At 41.5% G+C, this 20167-nt stretch overlaps 1 protein-coding gene across 13 annotated transcripts in view; it reads left to right on the forward strand.

The window, feature by feature from the left end:
* Nucleotides 1-20167, forward strand: part of SEPTIN11 (septin 11) — a 97151-nt gene that overhangs the window by 55868 nt on the left and 21116 nt on the right. For all 13 annotated transcript variants that reach the window (XM_054486803.2, XM_054486797.2, XM_054486804.2 and 10 more), the window contains 5 exons: nucleotides 152-347; nucleotides 6302-6488; nucleotides 9437-9598; nucleotides 13550-13646; nucleotides 14884-15052. In XM_054486803.2, the coding sequence (XP_054342778.1) occupies nucleotides 152-347; nucleotides 6302-6488; nucleotides 9437-9598; nucleotides 13550-13646; nucleotides 14884-15052 (811 nt within the window). The remainder of the gene's footprint in view (nucleotides 1-151; nucleotides 348-6301; nucleotides 6489-9436; nucleotides 9599-13549; nucleotides 13647-14883; nucleotides 15053-20167) is intronic.

A 20167-nucleotide genomic window follows, 5' to 3' on the forward strand; every position in this document is an offset into this window, starting at 1 on the left:
AGAAAGAATGATCTCTTCACAGTGACATTTCTGGTGACAGTTTTTCTTTTTTAAACTTTATAATCATGACTAATAAAAAAATACTGATGAATTGAACTGATGTCTGAGAGACATTGACACATTCTCTGATTTTTCTTTTGTGGTTATGTAGGTGAGACAGGCATTGGCAAATCCACGTTAATGGACACTTTGTTCAACACCAAATTTGAAAGTGACCCAGCTACTCACAATGAACCAGGTGTTCGGTTAAAAGCCAGAAGTTATGAGCTTCAGGAAAGCAATGTACGGCTGAAGTTAACCATTGTTGACACCGTGGGATTTGGAGACCAGATAAATAAAGATGACAGGTACATCTTGGGATTTTGGGGGGACATAAATGGATGAGGAGATAGCAGGATCCATCCCAGGTAAATTTAAAGGCCAAATGTTTTGGGGGTTTTTTGGTTGTGGGGCTTGGTCCTCTATTGCCTAAAAGGTGTGATATTCTTGTCCTCTGAGAATTTTTCTGAGAATATTCTTCCTTGAGGTCAGAATCAGACATCAAAATTGATCCCAGCTAGTAGGATCAGAAAGGAGCTTTATTAGAGGGACTAAATTAGCTTACAACATCTTTCCACAAAGGCCATGAAACCAGGTTTGGGGCTTTCCTACCAGGAAAAGCAATCTAGAGAAACACCCAGCCAACCTACAGAACAGTTTTAGCAGAAACCCCAGCCATCCATCACTTCATACTGCTTGGGAAGCCAGGACACTAGAGGGGAGGTCTCTAGAAGCTCCACCAAATCTGCCCCAGGTAATCAAATGCCTTCACCATTGCTTGCTATATAATGATAAAATAGTACACTGAGTTTTTATAATGTACCCCATTTGTAAAGCCATGTAAGTTTGGGTCTTTACCATGAGTTGCCATTTGCCCTTATTTGAGGGAAGTTTTCAATTCTTAAAATTTCGTGGCATACAACCCATGTTAGTCTTAGTCTCAGGATTTTGTTCACATTCCTTCTCAAGAGCACCAATTCTTTTCATCAGTCTCAACCTCAGATGTCTTATGACTATTTTACATAGTACATTCATTCTCAAAAGAAGTTTGAAAAAGTAAAAATAAAACTGCCCCAGGCCCAAAGGTGATTGTAGAATGGGGCTTGCAGAAACATCTTTGAGCAGTTACAACATTATGGGCATAAGTGTCTACCTGCTTAGTGTGACCAACATGTAGACATGGACAACAAATCAGGAAGTTAGGGTGTGTTTGCTTACAGCTCAGACACTTCGCTTGTATCAGGATTTTTTTTCCATGTTCCTCAAAACTGTATATTATACACATGTGTTTTGTAAAGAGGAACTCGACTATTTTTATCTGGAAATGCGTATTGCCTAGATATATTTTAACTATGCCTGATATAAGTATGAGCACCACATTAATCACAGAGAAATGTTTAATTCATTCTTTAGCTGAGCACCAAGCTCTTTATTTTATCTATAAAGCACTTTGAATGCTCTTCAGTAGACATTGTCCCGTGATAACAGGAACAATTGTTAGATAGAGTGAGAAAGATTTTATTTTGCATCTGGCCAAAATGGACTATCTGTACATTGTGCTGGGGCAGGGAACAAGTTCGGCTCTGACACTGCAGCTGAGCATTTGCTCTTAATATATGACCCTCAATGACAGGGAATGATGGAAAGGCCCCTGCCTGAAGGCTGTTTGTAATGCCAAGAGCAGTAAATGAAGAGAAAGGCCTGGTCATAAGGAAAGGGGCACAAGTGCATTGTGGGAGCTGGGAAGAGAGCCGGGGGTTCTAATCATTGCATACTCACAGAACATACCCAGAGCAAGGCCTGTTCTCCACCTCTCAGACTGGTGTAGATTTTCTCCCTGGCGTTAGGAAAAATCTTGCTCGTCCATTCCTTGATTGGAAGACAGTAACTGTACTTTTTCAGGATACCTCCCCCCAGGAATGAGAACCATCCTCCACATAGCTTCTTGCTGAGATTCCCTGTGCTCTTCCAGCTCACTGGGGTTGCCACAGTGCTGCCACTCAATTTTTGCCTCTCCCCTAAACTGGAACTTTCCCTTGGGCTGCTGGTGGCTTTTCACTCCCTAATCAGCACTCAGCAGCAAACAGCTAGGACAATGCATATCCTCATATTTGCAGCTGGAGCCCTCCTTAAGAAATTATCTGACTCATTTGGGTCAAATAATAGTTTCCAAGGAGATTTAGAAGAAAGGAAGTGTGATATTAACCTAACCTAGATACCAAATATTTTTTTTCTTCCTCTGAAATTTCTTGACAGCTATTGCATAACCTCTTTAAATGGCACTTAAAACTCTCTGTTACCCTGTGCCTCAGAAGGTATTGTTGACACTGTTGACTGTAAAGCCAAATGACTTGTTCACAAATCGTTATTTGGACAGGCTCTGCCTCCCTCAAGAAACTGGAAGTGGGATATTCATTTCTGCATCAATATGTAACCATATGGGAAGGGATGTGGTATTTCTCTATGCCCATGTTGATTTTTACCTACTTTGGGGATTAGGCAAGCTTTTCTGCCATAGATGCAAGACTTCAAGAATGTCCCAGTTTGTTTATGTAGGCTTTGGACATGTCAACGTTCCTGTATTATTATTATCTGCCTCAGACCAGGCTAGCTAGAAGGAGGCAGGAAGAGAGATCTGGTAAGCTTTCCTGTTATGTTTAAAAGCACATTTCACTCTTTGTTATTTAAGGGCTTCCTTGTTTTGGCTGTTTGTACTCTTCAGTGGAGAAAGAAAGGGGTCTGGGGAAGAAGGGAAAGCAAGTTTTGTTGTTCAATTGGAAATAGAATAATTAGTTTGCCCCACACTGGGGAGATGGGAGGTGAGCTGTCCATGGCATATCACTAGCTGTAATGATAGTTAGCCCTCAAAGGCAGAGATAATTGAAATCCCCTGAGACGGAATTTCAACCTCACCAAATCTTTGTCAGAGTTATAAAACAGTAGTGAGATGGACTGTTTGGCCTTTAAATTTTAAGTTTTTAGTCACACTTTTTGGTGGAGGCAGTCAAGGGATAAGGAAAATTGGCTAACAGACAGCAAGATAAGGGAAAAACATGGTACGTATTTGGTCATATATGAAGTGGAAAGTCAGTCCCTGAATGATGGCATTGGCCATTTTGCAAGAATGATCAGTGGGTAGGTTGGATGGGTGGTAAACATTGTCTAAGTATCTTTTTCCATCGGTTTTAGGGTTAGCCTCTGTCATTTTAGTGTGTGTGTATGTTTTATGGCTGGAGGTATATGGAAAAAAAAAATGAGTGCTGTGTAACAAGGAATATCTCCATGCCTTAAAAGAAAATTATGTGAAAACATAAGGGCTAGATTGGATTTGTCTTTCTGTCTTTCCTCTGATTGATACGGCCACAATCCAGGGAAGTTTTAATTGGCCAAAAAGAATATAAATAAGTGTTAGTAGGAATGGAGCTAGCAAAAGGCTAAGTTGGGATTAAGCTTCCTATCTTTCTCACTTTAGATGGAGAAGCGGAAAGGATTTGGAGGAAGAGGCAGATAATTCGTCTCATCTACAGGATGATGATGAGGAGTACAAAACCACTTGGCTGGCTTGAGTCTCATCAAGAAGAAATTATTTCATCAGCATAATTAAATCTTTGACATAGGGAATAGTGGTTTTGGTAAATTGTTGTCCAGGAATACATTTCTTTTTATTGGTTAATAATGGTATGGAAGGTAAAGTAGATGGGATTTCATATTTATTATGTGTATGACGTAAGAGAAGGAGGCTCCAGGTTGAATCCCAGGTTTCTGACTTGGCCAGTGGTGTGGGTGGTGGCCCACCATGCTAAGGAATACAGGGAAGTGAGGGTTTGAAGGCAGGGTGAATAATTCAGTTTTGGACATATTTAGTTGGAGAAGCAGTTGAAAATATAGGATAAGCAATTGTGGATGGGTCTGAAGCTCAGAGGAAAGATCTGGGTTGGAGGTAGAGATTTATGACTTGTCATCAGATAGATGGTGAGTGGAACACAGGAATGAGTGTGATTTTCTAGAGGGAATACATAGAGTGAAAAGAAGGGAGACTGAATCATTGGCCAGGACTCTCTAATAAGAACAGGTAGAAGGAAGCCTGAGATATTAGAGAACAAAAGATGTCTTGAATCCAGTGCGGAAATCATTCCTCACTGCAAAATGAGTGTTGTTATGCTTCTCATTATCTTTGGAGGATCAGAATCAAAACCAGAGGCAAGAAGGGAAATTAATAGAAAGCAGAACCATATTTGGACTACTATTGAGAGGAGGAGGTGCTAAGAGCTAAAAATCAGACACTGGGGAGGCAGGGGAGCAATTGCTGTGAGCTGCTTCTCTTACCCTTTGAGATAAGAGGCTGCTGGGGAAGAGCCCTAATCCCCAAATCTGCCTCAGTGTCAGGAGACAGAAGGATCAGCCCCAGACTCAAAGGGCAAAGGGCATGGGTGGACCTCACTGGAGTGGCCTGCTCCACTTCCCTACTGGACGTGAGCTCCATAGCAGAACAGATACCAGCAGAGAACTGGGTGAATGTAAAGTTCCTTTTTTTTTCCTTAGGTTTTTGTAAAAAGTCAGGCTTGATTCTATAGTGGTGGTTGTTTATTATATAATTATGAAATAGTTATATCTGACTTTTGTGTGCCAGCCCTTTACATGTATTGTGTGTATTGGCTCATTTATTTGTCACAATAGCTCTCTGATAGAACTACTATTTTGTCTCTGATTTACCTATGAGGAAATTGAGACACAGAGAGGTTTAGTGACTTGCTTAAGGCTGTACAGCTAGTAAGTTGTGCGGCTGTATTATGGTTTCAGGCTTGAATCCATGTTTCTAACCACCATCCTCTATAACTCTCTCATTAAATATTATTATTATTATGCAATATATGTCTATATTTCAAGATTAGAAAATATAGAAGAATCTTATTGCTCATTCATTCTTTTTATTGGAATTTTGCCTGTCATGATTTGGAACTTTATTATTGCTGAGGTACATCCTACCTTTTTTTTTTTTAAAGCCTCTAGAGATTTTGTCTACTCTAATTGAACCAATATATTGTGATAAAATCACCAAAAAAAAATATCAAAAAGCTTTTTATGACTGCTTTCAGTGTTGCTCATAAGTTTGTTTGTTGTTATTGTTTATTTTGGGGATGTTTGTTTTTCTTAGGATGTCTGCTGTCATTTTTATTATAAAAGATTTGTGGTTCCCTTTCAAGGGTTTCAGTTTAACTTATGGGTATGGGATTTGGGTGTTGAAAGGTTTTTATTTTTCTTAAAACTTATATCTTCGGAAAGGCAATAAAGTTTGGGGAGAATTAACTCTTCGTATTCCTAATAGAACAGTCTGTTTGTTGCTAAAACGAACTTCTTCTGAGTAGTCCCTTTGGAGACCAGAAAGAATTAGTGGGTTTCCCACAATGACCTAATATACCACTTACTTCCTGGACATGTGGTTTATGGAGTGTGTATCCCCAATATGCTATTAGTCATTGTGTTTATGGTCACTTAATAGGATTACACATAATTATCCAAAACAGATTTGAATGATTTGGTGAGAAGAGAGGGTTACGACATTTACCTTTAAATCATGAAGATTTTGAGTTGAAAGGAATCTTGAAGATCATAATAGTCTAAGCGCCTCAGTTCCTAGATGAGTTATGGATTATGCACAGGGCTATGGGAGCACAGACAGCCCCCATCTCTGGAGGAATAGGGCAGATGACCAGGGAATAGCTCGCAGTAGGTGGTGATGTCATATCCTGAAACCACACACCAGTTTCATTTTGTGCACCAGTGGCAATCAGTAGGGAGAGGCTGTCACAGTCACTTTTCTCAGATGGATTTTTGAGGCCCAGTTTTGGCCCAGCAGGAAAGAATGCCACAGTCTCTTAGCAATATCTTCCACGGATACCCCTTGGGGGAGTGGCAGTCAGCTCCACATATGTACAGTCTCTGTTTTAGAGGATGAATGTTAGCCAGGAGAAGAGTATGAAAAAGACAGGTTCTCGCAGAGGGGCCAGCGTGAGCAAAGACACAGAGGAAATAAGGGCTTGACACGGGTGGGGGGCGGGCTGCTACAAATGGTTGGGCGTGGCTGGGACAGGAGAGGTAAGCCTGGAGCGCTGTTCAGGGATCAGGTGATGGAAGGCCTTGGATACCTAGGTAAGGACTTGGGCTTTAGCCCTTAGGAAAGAAGAAGCCATTGTGATGTTGAATGGAGGATTGTCCTGTGAAAGAGGTTTGAGACTAGAAACGTGCTGTTTCTGCATTCTAGCTATAAGCCGATAGTAGAATATATTGATGCCCAGTTCGAGGCCTACCTGCAAGAGGAATTGAAGATTAAACGTTCTCTCTTCAACTACCATGACACGAGGATCCATGCTTGCCTCTACTTTATTGCCCCTACTGGACATTCACTAAAGTCCCTGGATCTGGTCACCATGAAAAAGCTGGACAGTAAGGTACTTGCTGCCATTCTGATTATCATCCACTCTCCTTTTAGATCTTCTTTATCCTAATGCCCTAATTTGTTCTCTGCTTTCAATGTGATTTTTTTTTTCCTGGATTACAGGAACAGTGTTTGACAGCATGAGAAAAACGCTTCAAAACCTCTTGCCTGTTAGACAAAAATAAAATAAAACAAAACAAAACTAGCAAAAAAAAAAAAAAATCAAGTTGCTTTCCAGGAAGTATTTTTAATTCTTAAATGGGAGGTTGAAATATAACTTACAGGTTTGTTTACTTTCTTTAAAAAAAAAAAAAAACTTTCTCTAAAAGGTGTTTAGAGGTTTGGTTTTAATTCAAAGTTTACAATGGAATGAAAGGTTAAATTTTTGTCTCTGTGATGATAATGATCCAGCTTCTTCAATTTTAAAACTGAACTGCACATGTGTGTTCAAGTAAAGCAAAGCCTTAATTTCAGTGTGATCCCTGAGCTTGCCACATTTATACCTTCTCTTTTTCACAACACGTGAAGGAAGAGACTGGTAAGTTTGATAAAATTTTGCACCTTACTATATATTAATTAGACTTTCCATTTTGAAATAAATAGAAGACAATACATTCTGAAATAAGGATGAAACAAATGGCAACAAGAACAACCACAAAACTAAGCCATGGATGGTATTTACTCTTAGATTCAAAACCCCTTTTGCATTCACAGAAAAGTCTTATCAGATGATAAAGCTCTTTAGAGGACTCTGCTGGGTGTTGTTACTATGATTTTATCTAAACAACACTGATAAAGATGTTGTCTCTCCAGAGGGACAAAACAGTGAGAGAATGCTCAGAAGATCAGCCTGTCCCCAAGGCCTCTGTCCGAACTGGCCTTTAGCGGGCTGGAGAGGCTGAAGCCAAGCCAGGCTCCTTTGGCTTCCAGCAGGCACAGACACAGTAGTTTACAGAAAAATCTTCTAATGGCCTGGAAGGATCACTGCAGCTCGAGTACTCTTTGCAGAATAAATGGAAACCCTCCTTCATCCCGTCTGATTCCTCAGCTCCCTGGGAGCTGCGCCATTAGCCATGATAGTGGAGAGATCGTGGGCAGTGAGGGCCACGTCCGGGTCTGTCGTGTGCTTGGAAGCAGGGGCAGACCTCCCTGTTCTCAAGAGTGCCCCGTTCTCCGCAGACATTCTGAAGGAAGTAGAGTGAGGAGGCTTCCTAACCGAGGGCTGCGTATGCAGACCCAGCCGGATAATATCCAGCACTATTATTATGTTTAATAGAGTTCACTGAAAACAAAAAAGAAAAAGGCAAAATAGGCGCAACTAATAAAAGCAAACAGTCAACCATAAAGCAGGTTAAACTTTCAAAGAAGTGATATTGTTGGAGAGTTGGAGAGCTAGCTAGCATCTGAAAATGATAATATCAAAGTTTTATTTATACAAGTAAAGGGAAGGGTTAAGCAAACGTATGGTCATTTCAGAAAAGACTTCCAAGCTCCTGCTAGTGAGGAAAAAGAGGTTTTAAAACTAAATTGCTTGATTTCTCTATCTCCTCTGATCAATTTGGCCAAGAAAGAGTGAATCTCTGCCATTTTGTCTATGTTGACATTAATTAAATACTAAATGTGTATAAAAGATAGCCAATAAGAACAATAGGAAGTTTCTTGTTCCTCTGGTCCTGATCCAAACATTTCCCCCACCATCAATGATGTTTTTCTTAGTCTGCAACTTGCTGCAGGAAGCCCAAGCATGGTGAGCTTAGGAGCAGGTTGAGGAATAGGTTGAAGAATAGGTCTTTCTGTCAGCGTGTCATCTCATTCGGGTTTATCAGGATTTCTAATTTGGCCTTTGGATAAAAGGAGAAGCAAAGGCATGCAGATGTGACCTGAACACCTCCCGAAAGACTCTCTTTTCCCTGGCTAGGAGAGCTTCCTTACCGAGTCTGTTTTCTCTCACCTGAGCTGGGTGAAGGTCATAGTGCTATATGTTGGATGTCAGTAACATCTTATTGAAACCTGTATTTCTACAGGGATTAGGGGAAAGTTAATCTTGAAATTGAATTTAAGAAATGTGTCCTGTGCACAGGGCTGGGGGCAGCCGGGGAAAGAATGTCCACACGGGGTTTGGAAGTTGTGCTCTGGGGGGGGTATCCTTGGCTCCCTTTCTGGGCTTCCTGCCACTAATGTAAAATTCTGAGTTCTCCCCTGTTCTTTGTAACCGATGCTGTGAAAGTGAGCCTTGCCTTTGGCGCTCGATTTTATTCTGGCATGAAGGAGTAATTTGATGGAATTACTGATTTTCAAAAGAATTAGTTGGTGTGATTTTGAAAAATTTTACAGTGGGCAACACCATTTTTGTTTTGGTTAATACACAAGTTCTCCTCTCAGCAATTTTCAGGTCATCAGAAGAAAGAAAGGATGTTGGGCTGCATAGAACTGAATACTCCACTGCTCTTACAAAAACTTTGTTATTATACTGTTAGGATGTGCAAACTCAAGAGCCTGAAGTAGATGTGAGGGGTCTAAAAGGAGTGGTTGGTCATTCAAAGAATAAGCTCCTTTGTTATCACTATTTGTCATAGAAGCCTAACACTTCCTTTACTCTGTAAAGAAAAATGAGGTAGCACAGGAGAGGAAATTACAAGTATACTTTCAGTGCAGGATGGGAGGAAGTAAAAGTATTTGAATATGGAACTAAAAGTTTATCTCAGGTCTTCTTAATTTTTCACCTAGGTAGAAAGTCTGATTTTCATTATCATCTCTACCCCAAAAAAAAAAAAAAATTGTAGGTACATAGGAGGCATATATATTTATGGGGTACATGAGATGTTTTGTTATAAGCAGGAAACATCTTTATTTTTTACAGTAAGGTTTTGCAATTTTTATTTATTTGTTTGCTATGTTTTATTCACTTGTCTATTTTTCTTATGTTGGAATTGTGTAAAAATGGACGTGTCTGTTTTACAGGTGAACATCATTCCAATAATTGCAAAAGCTGACACCATTGCCAAGAATGAACTGCACAAATTCAAGAGTAAGATCATGAGTGAACTGGTCAGCAATGGGGTCCAGATATATCAGTTTCCCACTGATGAAGAAACGGTGGCAGAGATTAACGCGACAATGAGTGTAAGTCCTCAAGTCAAATGGGAACAAGTGATTTTTATGAACGCCTGTCTTAGTAGCAGCATTGTAGAGTGGCTGGAGCACTGGACTGACTAGGAACCTGATGACTTCAGGTGTAGTCCAGCTTTGCCGCCACTTCAAGTCATTTAACCAGTCTGCTCCTCAGTTTCTCCATCTGTCAAATGGGAGGTTTAGACAAGATGATCTCAAATTTCCTTCCCACTCTAACAGTTACGATTTCTACAGCAAATCTTGTGAGAAGGAAATGCCAGCCCAGTACCATTTCACAAAAAGCAGCTCAAAGGAAATAGATCTGTGCTTGTTTCCACCAATCTTGGCGGAAATACATTGGCTTATCCCAATTTTGCTTTGGTGACTGGATCCTGCCCTTCCCTCCTTTCTATTTTCCCTACACTTTTCCAATCATTAGGTAAACTGGCAGTTGAGGATACAATTTCCACATCACAGAGAGGAACTAGTCAGGAGATAAATGATTAAAGCTACAGTGGTTCCCTGTGTGATTGTGATGTAATCCCTCCTGGTGAGTTTCCATCCTGCCAGTTGATGCTCAAGTCTGTTTCACTGCTCTTTTGTGTGTCTCACAGCCCATAGCTCAGCTGTGAGCTGCAATGACTCTGCGCATCTTTTTTTCCCTTTGGGAATGCATAACATCCATAAAAGCCACATGCTTTGCATATAGTGGAGGCCCAATGATGGTTGTTGGAATTCAAAGTAGTAAAGGCTCTAGAATTGTTGAAAGAATCTGGAAAGCAGATTCTTCCCAGGAAATAGGCATGATGGGGTGTGAAAGGAAGGTTGCCACAAGGGAAAATGGCTAGACTTGTGCAAAAGAATGAATGGACAAAAGATCACCAAGGGGTTTTGGTCCCATTACGAAGTGAGTGTTTAACTAGTAGAGCCACAGAGATGGAAGATACACCTTACTTTTTGGGAAGTAGTGAGTTCCCATCGCCAGTGGTTACTAGATAACAGACCCTGTTTCAGTCCACTTGGAAGAGATACTGTAGCAGGAATTATTAAGCAGGATTGAGCTGTATAATAAGCAAGATCTCTTCCAGCTCTAAAATTCTCTGGTTGTGGGTATTGAGAGCTACATAATAATAATAGCACCTGACATTTTTCACATTCCTGGAGCATTTACTATGCACCAGGAACTGTTCAAGACTTTCCATTTAATCCTCACAACAGTTGCATAGGTAGGTGCTGTTATTATTCCTACCTCATATATGAGGAGACTGCAGCACAGCACCTAAGATTGCACGGCTGTGGGTAGTGGAGGTAGGATTGGAACCCAGGCTTTGGCTGTCAGGCTACACTCTCACCCTGTGTACTACCACCCGAACAGAGCAGTGTACCGTCAGCCTCGGCATCCACGGATTTCACCAACCATGGACCAAAGATATTTGGGAAAAAAAAATGCAACAATAAAAACAATAATACAAAATATGTATATGGCCAGGCACAGTGGCTCATACCTGTAATCCCAGCACTTTGGGAGGCCGAGGAGGGAGGATTACTTGAGGCCAGGGGCTCAAGACCAGCCTGGTCAACATAGCAAGAAAATAAAAAATAAATTCTACAAAAAAAATTTTTTTAAATAGAGTATAATAACTATTTATATAGTGTTTACATTGTCTTAGGCATTATAAGTAATTTAGAGATGATTTAAAGTATACAGGAGGATGTGCATAGGTTATTTGCAAATACTATACCATTTTATATCAGAGATTTGAGCACCTGCAGATTTCAGTGTCCATGGACAGTCCTGGAACCAGTACCCTGTGGATACTACAGGAGGTCTGTACTTTCTTATAGCAAGGTCAAAATCTCAAACTGAGGTGGCACTCCTTTATTCTGCTGTAGAACTGTAATTTGGGATGTCAGTGTGGGATTCAGGAAGTATCATGAATGACTGCTATGTAATTTTTCTTTATATTCCTATCCTTCTAGATAATTTTTCATTATTTTCTAGTCATGGAACTATATCTGTGTTAAACTTATTGGAAAGAAAATACCCAAGAATTTTTGCTCTCTTTCTCTCTTTATCAGATTAATAGAACTGAATCTCTGACATTCCAAATTAATCCTGCTCTTTAAAGAAATTTTCTTTTAGGCTCCTCATTACAAACAATTCTTGCTGATCAAATTCCACGTAATGTCTGAGGAAAACAGATTCCACTGGCAGTTGCTTTTGTTACATTTGAGTGGAGAAATTTCCTTGGTCATTACACCAAAATATTGACTGGAAAGGTCCTGTTGCTCCTCAACTTCAGGGGAAACAGTAGGGTTCAGGTCTGAAACTCAGACTTGTTTAAGAAAGAGAATGTGCTTTCTTTCCTTCTTAGGGTGTGAGATGAACTAGAACATTTCAATATCTTGAGCGTCTGACAAAATGCTACTTGGGCAACCTGAGCCAATGATTATGCCAAGTTCTCTGTAGGAGAGGAATTGACTTGAAAACTTTATCTTCTTTCTCAATGTATCTATAGTGGAAGAACACTGGATCAAGGAACTCTAAATAATAATTCTTGGAGCAGCTATTTCAAATCTTATTCTTACATGCTGATAGAAAAAAGATAGGATTATTATTTCCTCCCCCACTCAGAATGCAGTGATAACTACCAAATAAACTGATGTGAAAGAGTCAGTTGTCTTGGACACCATCTCTACTTCAGATAAATCTGGGTGCATAGCTTAAGCCAGTAATTTGGGCTAAAGTGTGTTTCTGACTTAGAATTTGTGCAGTAGTCAACTGTCTAAAGCAGTGTTGTTCAAATAGAACTATAATGTGAGACACAGAAGTATTTTAAAATTTTCTAGTAGCTACCTTAAAAAAAGTAAAAAGAAATGTGAAATTAATTTTAAGGACTTAACCCAATATGTTACAAAATATAATTTCAACATGTAATCAATATAACAATTATTAGATATTTTAGGCTGGGCACCGTGGCTCATGCCAGCACTTTTGGAGTAATCCCAGCACTTTTGGAGGCCAAAGCGGGTGGATCACAAGGTCAGGAGATCGAGACCATCCTGGCTAACACGATGAAACCCCATCTCTACTAAAAATACAAAAATTAGCTGAGCATGGTGGCCAGCGCTTGTAGTCCCAGCTATCCGGGATGCTGAGGCGGGAGAATGGCGTGAACCCGGGAGGCAGAGCTTGCAGTGAGCCAAGATCGCGCCACTGCACTCCAGCCTGGGCAACAGAGTGAGACTCCATCTCAAAAAAAAAAAAAAAAAAGATATTTTAATGGTAGGTCTTTGAGATCCAGTGTATATTTTACAATGACAGCATATCTCATCGTGGACTGAATTTTCACCAAAAATATTTTATCTGTATTTACATTTTATAAAATTCACAGCTAAAAAGTTAAATTTACATACCCAGGTTTCTCCTAACATACCTTAAAGATTTTCAGTATGAAATAAGTGCCAAAAAGATACTTTAATCTTTGTGTCTACCTTGGTCTTCTTTTTCAGAAGATTTGAGTTCGAAGCAAAGTGAAATGCAGTTTTACCAAAACAATAAAGTTGCATTTAATTGAAAAATATTTTACGTTGCTTCCATTTTAAATTTAGATGTAAACTAATTAAAAGTTAGATATTCAATTCCTTGTTCCTATAAGCTGTATTTCAAGTGCTCAACAGTCACATATAGTTAGTGGCTACTGCATCGGCTAGCACAAGTCTTAAGCTTACTTTATAGTTGCAAAGACTCATACACTTTTCCCTTGAATCTAGCTCATGTCTCATACTCAGTGTTTGGTTATAAGGGGGGTGGGATACGTGACATCCACCTACCAAACTGCAGCCTGCTTTTCCCTTGCCACCAAGTAGAGGCCTGCAGAAGGAGGAAGAAGATAGAGACTGGTGGAAACCAGTCTGTCAGAGCAGGGGAAAGTAACTATTCTCTGTCCTTTTGCTTGGCAGGTCCATCTCCCATTTGCAGTCGTTGGCAGCACCGAAGAGGTGAAGATTGGCAACAAGATGGCAAAGGCCAGGCAGTACCCCTGGGGTGTGGTGCAGGGTATGTGCACAGCATGGGAGATGGAGTCTTCATATTTAGCCCCTATGTGAATGGCCGTGTTTGTTCATTTCCTGTCTTGTTTAGGGAGGCCCTCAACAGTGGGCTGGCAGTGGGAGGGAGTGATGGGGCTCCACACGTGACAATCGTGGAGGTGAGGAAGAAAGAAAAAGTATAATCAGCTAGGTAGACAATGGAGAGACATGGCTGCCAAGCCCTAGAGGTAGCCCCTCAAGGATGCTGGGTTGTGTAGGGAATTAATATAAAGTCCTGATTGAAAAATAGTTCTTCCCTAGGAGTTGGAGCTCGTTTCATCAGCCAAGTATTAAAAAGCAGCAGAAAGTTTCTTGCAAACAAGAGGGTACTTTTTTCTCCATCAACTATGCAAAAATGTCTTCTAATAAAATGTTATCTTAGTAAATCTGAGACTTAGGAGAATATTTGATCTATATTTGGCACTGTGGGACATGGCCAGAGTCTAACCTGAAAGCTTGTCAGGTGTGTCACTTTGAAGGACAAGGACTCTATGACCTACTCTTGTGTTCTAAAGGAGGTCGTCCAGTGCTATGGATTAAGCAGGATGGCTACAGAAAGTTCTTCATTGGTTTAAGATGTATCAGACCTCCTTTTCCTCTGTTTCGAATAAAGGCAATAGAACTGTGAGAAGAAACAGTACCTTTGAGATCCCTGGGAAAAATACAATTTTTCTTACTCTTACTAATTTCTCTACAATAAGAAAACTCCTTTCTTCCTAGTGTTGTTGATAAAATTAAATGAAGTGGTATGTAAAAGTGGCCCTGCACAGTTATAGACAGCATGGAGTGGTACAAATACATCTGGCTTTGGGCCAGATGTTCTGGCATTTGAATCTAGACTCTGCTACCTTTCTTTGGGAGGTCAGCTTGCTCACCAAGCTCCTGCGTCTGCAAAGAGTCATGACATCTAGTTGGCAGAGTTATTATGAAGGGTAAAGACAATATTTGTTTTCAAGCTCCTCCCTCTGTGCTCTGTGCTGAGTAGGCACTCAGCAGTCAGCGTTGTCATCAGTATTATGGTCAATGTTGTCAGAAATCTTGTCTTTGTCAGGAATGTAAGGTGAATCCAGTAAAGGATCTTCAGATGGTCTTGAGACCCCAGAGATTTCAGGAGTGATGGTAATAACATCTTGGAAGCATCACTGCAGATATTTCAGTGACATCATTGCTAATCCCACTTCCTTCATTTCCCCCATCTCTTGTAGTTGAGAATGAAAATCATTGCGATTTTGTGAAACTTCGAGAGATGCTGATCCGGGTGAACATGGAGGACTTGCGAGAGCAGACTCACACCCGCCACTATGAATTGTACCGACGCTGTAAGCTTGAAGAGATGGGGTTCAAGGACACTGACCCTGACAGCAAACCCTTCAGGTATGAAGGCATCTAGCAATCAGGTGTCTCCCAGACAGTGGCGAGAGTAGCATGTTGGTACATCACAGAAATGCTTGCTGGATTGAGATGGTGATGATGGAAGGATCTGGTGGGTGAAGATTAATACATATGTTGTCAGGCATTGCGATAATTGCTTTATTTGCATTATCTCAACTAACTTACCTAGTCGATGTCATTATTATCCACATTTTACAGATGAGAAAACAAAGGCACTGAAAGTGTAAACAAACTGCCCAAGGTCCTCCAAGTAGTAAACAATGGTGTGATGTTGAGCTCTTGCCATCTGGGTCCTGAGTCCAGGTTTCTGCCACTTCTCTTGCAGAGGTACAGAGCCTGGTCCATATATTTACAAAGGTGCGGTGCTGATTACAGTTTGCCCCATTCATTTTTGCCAAACACCTTTAACTTCCGAAGGCTCTTCCTTTGTCAAGCACTTTTGCTATTAGCTTTCAGTGGTTCGGTAAAATTCTTAACAACAGAGAATCAGGAGGAAAGGAGAATAGCTTTTAGGAGATCTGTGTATTTTCTTACATCACTGACGGATGGAGACGCAAAATGTGAAGGGGAGAAATGGATGTAGAATTAATACCCTAGCCGAAGCCCAGACCCCGTCAGAATCCAGTGGTAGGGATAGGGTTGGCAAGGCTGGGGTGCTGTTGCCCACACCGTAGTGAGTCATGGGATGGTTCTGGGTAAAGGTGTGGGGTGAGGCTGCCAGGCCAGGTTCACCACCTCCTGGTCGAGGAGAGGATTGTCCAGATGGTGCCCAAGCAGTTTTCTTTTCTTTTCTTTTTCTTTTTTTTTTTTTTTTTGAGACGGAGCCTTGCTCTGTCACCAGGCTGGAGTGCCTCGGCCTCCCAAAGTGCTGTGATTACAGGCGTGAGCCACCACGCCTGGCCCCCAAGCTGTTTCTTAATGGGGATTTGAATTCAGGTGGTGTGAAGTGTGTCTGGGCTCTGTGCCTTTACAAACTGAGGGCCATAGTTCCTTGAGGAAAAAAAACCCGTCTTTCTCCTCTTTGGCCTACAACACACTCTGATGTCTACAAGCTGGCTGACAATAGAACCAGAGGCAGCCTGTGCACAGCAGATTCTGTCCCCGTGGGTCTGTAGGAGGGAATTTATTTTCTTGCAATTGCTTTAGAGATAGTTTAGGAATGCCTGGGTTTGTCACCTGGCACTGGGCTACTGAGGAGTTCCATGAGCATGTGTGTATGCAGTGAGAACAAATGCAGAACCCGGACAAGGGGCTTACCAAGAAGTTAACTTCTAGCCAAGATTGCATCATTCACTTCTGCCCTGACAGCTTGCAAAACTGACGATCTCCAACCATGTGAAAGTCATGTTCTGAGGCGAGGTGTAGGACACTTTTTTGTGTACACAGGTTTAGCTAATTGAACCTTGAAATGCATTTACCAGAGAACAGTCGTTACAAAATCAAGTCCTCTTTATGGTTACTAAACCTGATGAAATTGTTTCTGTGTGGGAAAGGCCATCTTCAGTATTACATAAAATATTTGTTTTCATGCAAAGAGATATGGAACAAAAGGAACTGCCATAAAATTGAATTCATTTTCCCCTCACCTTCATTCAAATCCAGACAGTGTTGAAGAGCACTGGGCTAGGAGTCAGGAGTTTGGGTTCAGTTCTTGGTCCTGCTACGCTACAAGTTCTTAACCCATCTGGGCCTGAGTTTCTTCATCTGTGAAATGAGGAGCTGATCCAGATCAGGGAATAATTAGATCCAGTAAAAAAAAATTTTTTTCCATACTGGGTTAGATAGTAAATATTTTAGGTTCTGCAGACCAAACTGTCTCTGTCACAACTATTCAGTTCTGCCCTTGTCATCCGAAAGCAGCCATAGGCCATACTGTAAATGAATGGGCATGGCTGTGTTCCAGTAAAACTTCATTTACAAAAACAGATGGGGGGCCAGATTTGGTCCTCAGGCTGTAGTTTCCCAACCCCTAGACGAGATCGTAACTTGGAGCCTGTGAACTGCATGCAAAAGTTAGAATGCATGTGACTGCTTCTTGAGTTTGTTAGAGGTTATTTACCTCCCAAAGTGTTTTACTTCTCAAAATGTTCAGAGCCATTTGGCATAGTTGTGTTTCTTTCAACTCAGGAATCTGTGGAATTTGAAGAGTCTGTGATGCTACCCTTAGCTATCTACACCACCAGGAAGGGCCCAGTGGCCTAAGTTTGCCTACTGGGACAGGCAAGACCAAGTCCTTCCACCATCTTGACTGGGTTCCTTAGGATCCCTGGGAGCCTAAGGATTGTGAGGATTTCCTGCTGCTGCAGACGCACAGCCTGCTAAGTTGTCTGTGTGTCCGGCATTTTAATTAAGGCATTTCCTGCAAGCCCAGAGTAACTGCCCACCAGGAGGAGGTGGAGCTGGGTAGGCCCAGCAGGGCTTCTGCAAGGGACAGCTGCTGGGCAAGCCCACTGCTTTGTTCTCTCTGTTTCAGGGGCTTCAGGATTGGTGAGGGACATCACGGAGGCTGCGTGATACTTAGAGAGCATGCTTTATCCATATCTCCCCTCCCCACTTGGATCCATTTCCCCTGGCCTGAGTTTTACTTTTTGATGATGAAAAGGGAAAATGTATATACACACACACACACACACACACACACTGTATATATATAATAATATATATTAATTATATATAATGTATTACTAATATATGATATAATTATATAATAATATATAATATATACACATATAATATATATACACACACATATATATTACCAAGGCCTTTACTTTTTTCCATATATAAGAAAATCAGAAAAAAGTGGACCTTCTAAAAATAAATACCTTCCAACATCTCGATAACTGGGACCAGGTTTTCCATTTCAACTGGAAACAATTTCTCCTCTTAGACCACTCATTCAAACTCTGATGTCCCTCCTGGTTTAGGGAAGATTACTTGGTACCAAAAGTTGGCTTTGAATCACATGTCTTGGTAAATAGTGATACGAAATGAATTTGATTTTCCTTTTCTTGGAAACCACTACTTTTAAAAGGGCTCGGCCTTTCCCTTTGAAGAATTTCGGGCACCCTCAGCACTTCCTGTGCACCTGAGAGGGAGGAATGGAGTGAGGTGACTCTGTTTGGAGGATGACAGAGTTAAGGAAAAGCAGAAGCCACAGTTGATTGAAGTGATTTTCCAGAATTTCATCTGCAAAGTCACCATTTCTGGATGTGCTTGGAAGATGGATCTTCCATGTGAATTTAGGCTGAGCTTGGAGGAGTATAAATCAAGGGCTTAAGGTTTTATTATATTCTCAAAGCACAGGATTTCTGCATGGGTGTGCAGTGAAGTTCATCCTTCCCAGTGAGCACCCTCATTCACCATTTGTCCTCTGGGCCCCACTTGTGTTTACAGTACATGTTTGTAAAACAGAGAATGACCTCTAACGCCAAGTCTAGTAAGAGGCAGTGCCACTGTGTATGTTACACAGTGTGAGGCAAAAGGAGGAGCAGTGCGTGCACACAGACGCTGTATTCAAGCCTTGGCAGCACACCACGGCAGTAAAGCTAGCGGAGCCCGTCCCTGGGTTGCCTTTAAACCTGCCTGCATTCACACTTGCGTCTTCATTGTCTTGTGGCAGAATATGTATATAACCAGGCATTCATCTGCTCTTTCCCAAGCTCATCTTTATCCGCCCCCTGTACATGCCCGGCTGCTGCCCTGAAGCCTTGAAACTCATGCTTCTACCACCCAGAGCACCCATGCTTCCCTGGACCCAGGCCTCTCCTTCCTCCAGACCCCAGCCCCTTTCTGGCTGGCATTATAGGGTAGAAGAGGAGACGTCACGTGTTTCCCATGAGCCACTCCCTGCTTCCTTTCTCCTGAAAGGCCACAGCGCTTTTCCTAACAGTACCTGCCCAAGCTGCTCCCATCTCACCTCGGAACACCACCGTCTCCTTGCTTCACCCCCGTTCAGCTCACACCAAGCACTCAGTTACCACCATTTTCTCAGAGGCCAATGAGGTCCAGGCCCCAGAGACTCACTTGTTTTTAGGAGTGCCTGGGCCTCTGTACACCAGCCATGCAGTGCAGGAGATGGAGTTCTTATCTGAGCAAGGCAGCCTGGGCTCAGTCCTGGTTCTGTTACTTCTTTGTGGTGTGACCTGGTCAAATTACCTGTGTGTCCAAGTTTCTCCATCTATAAAGTGGGAGGTGATAGTAATGGCTACCTTATTGGGTTGTTGTAAGGATTAAATGAATTCACATGTGTATTGCTCCACTTCACAAAAGCTGGTGGAGATGATCATACTCTGGCCTGCCCTCCACTAGGTGCTTTTTGATAAGAACAGAGAGAGAATCGTGCTGTGTGAATCACCAGAATGAAGGATGAACTGAAGTGTCTGTGTTCGTTCTCTCTTCCTTTGACTTCCACAAGCAAAACCTGCTTCTCCCAAGGGCTGTTAAGAGGAAATTACAAGATAAAATCCTCAATTTCAAATCAATCTAAAATCTTGTGAAAAAGGTACACATTTCTCACTTAGAAAAGGGTATTAATAACTGTAATTAAAAATTAGGTTTGAAGAACTAAAAGTTGCAAAAGATACCACTAAAGGGATGGGTGCAGTGGCTCACACCTGAAATCCCAGCACTCCGGGAGGCTGAGGTAGGAGGATCACCTGAGCTCAGGAATTTAAGACCAGCCTGGGCAACATAGGGAGACTTCATCTCAACAAAAAATTTTTTAAAAAATTAGCTGGGCATGGTGGCACATGCTTGTGTTCGGACCCAACTACTCAAAAAGCTGAAGTGGGAAGATCGCTTGAGCCCAGGAGTTCGAGCGTATAGTGAGCTATGATCCTGCTCCTGCACTCCAGCCTGGTGAGACAGTAGGAGCCTGTCTCAAAAAAAAAAAAAAGACATAAAATCACTTTGGATATCTTTACTGAATATGAGCCAGTTCCTTCTGAACTGGTCTTCAATGACTGGAAATATTAGTGAGGGCTTGTGGTATCTCTAGTGGACAACTCAACTGGCAGAGGGTCTGGAAATCTGATTCCGTGGATGCTATGGTTCTAAGTTATTTGTAAGTAACTAATTACAGTTATGATTCCTTGG

Source organism: Pongo pygmaeus, chromosome 3 (assembly GCF_028885625.2).
Source record: "Pongo pygmaeus isolate AG05252 chromosome 3, NHGRI_mPonPyg2-v2.0_pri, whole genome shotgun sequence".
Lineage (NCBI taxonomy): Eukaryota > Metazoa > Chordata > Mammalia > Primates > Hominidae > Pongo > Pongo pygmaeus.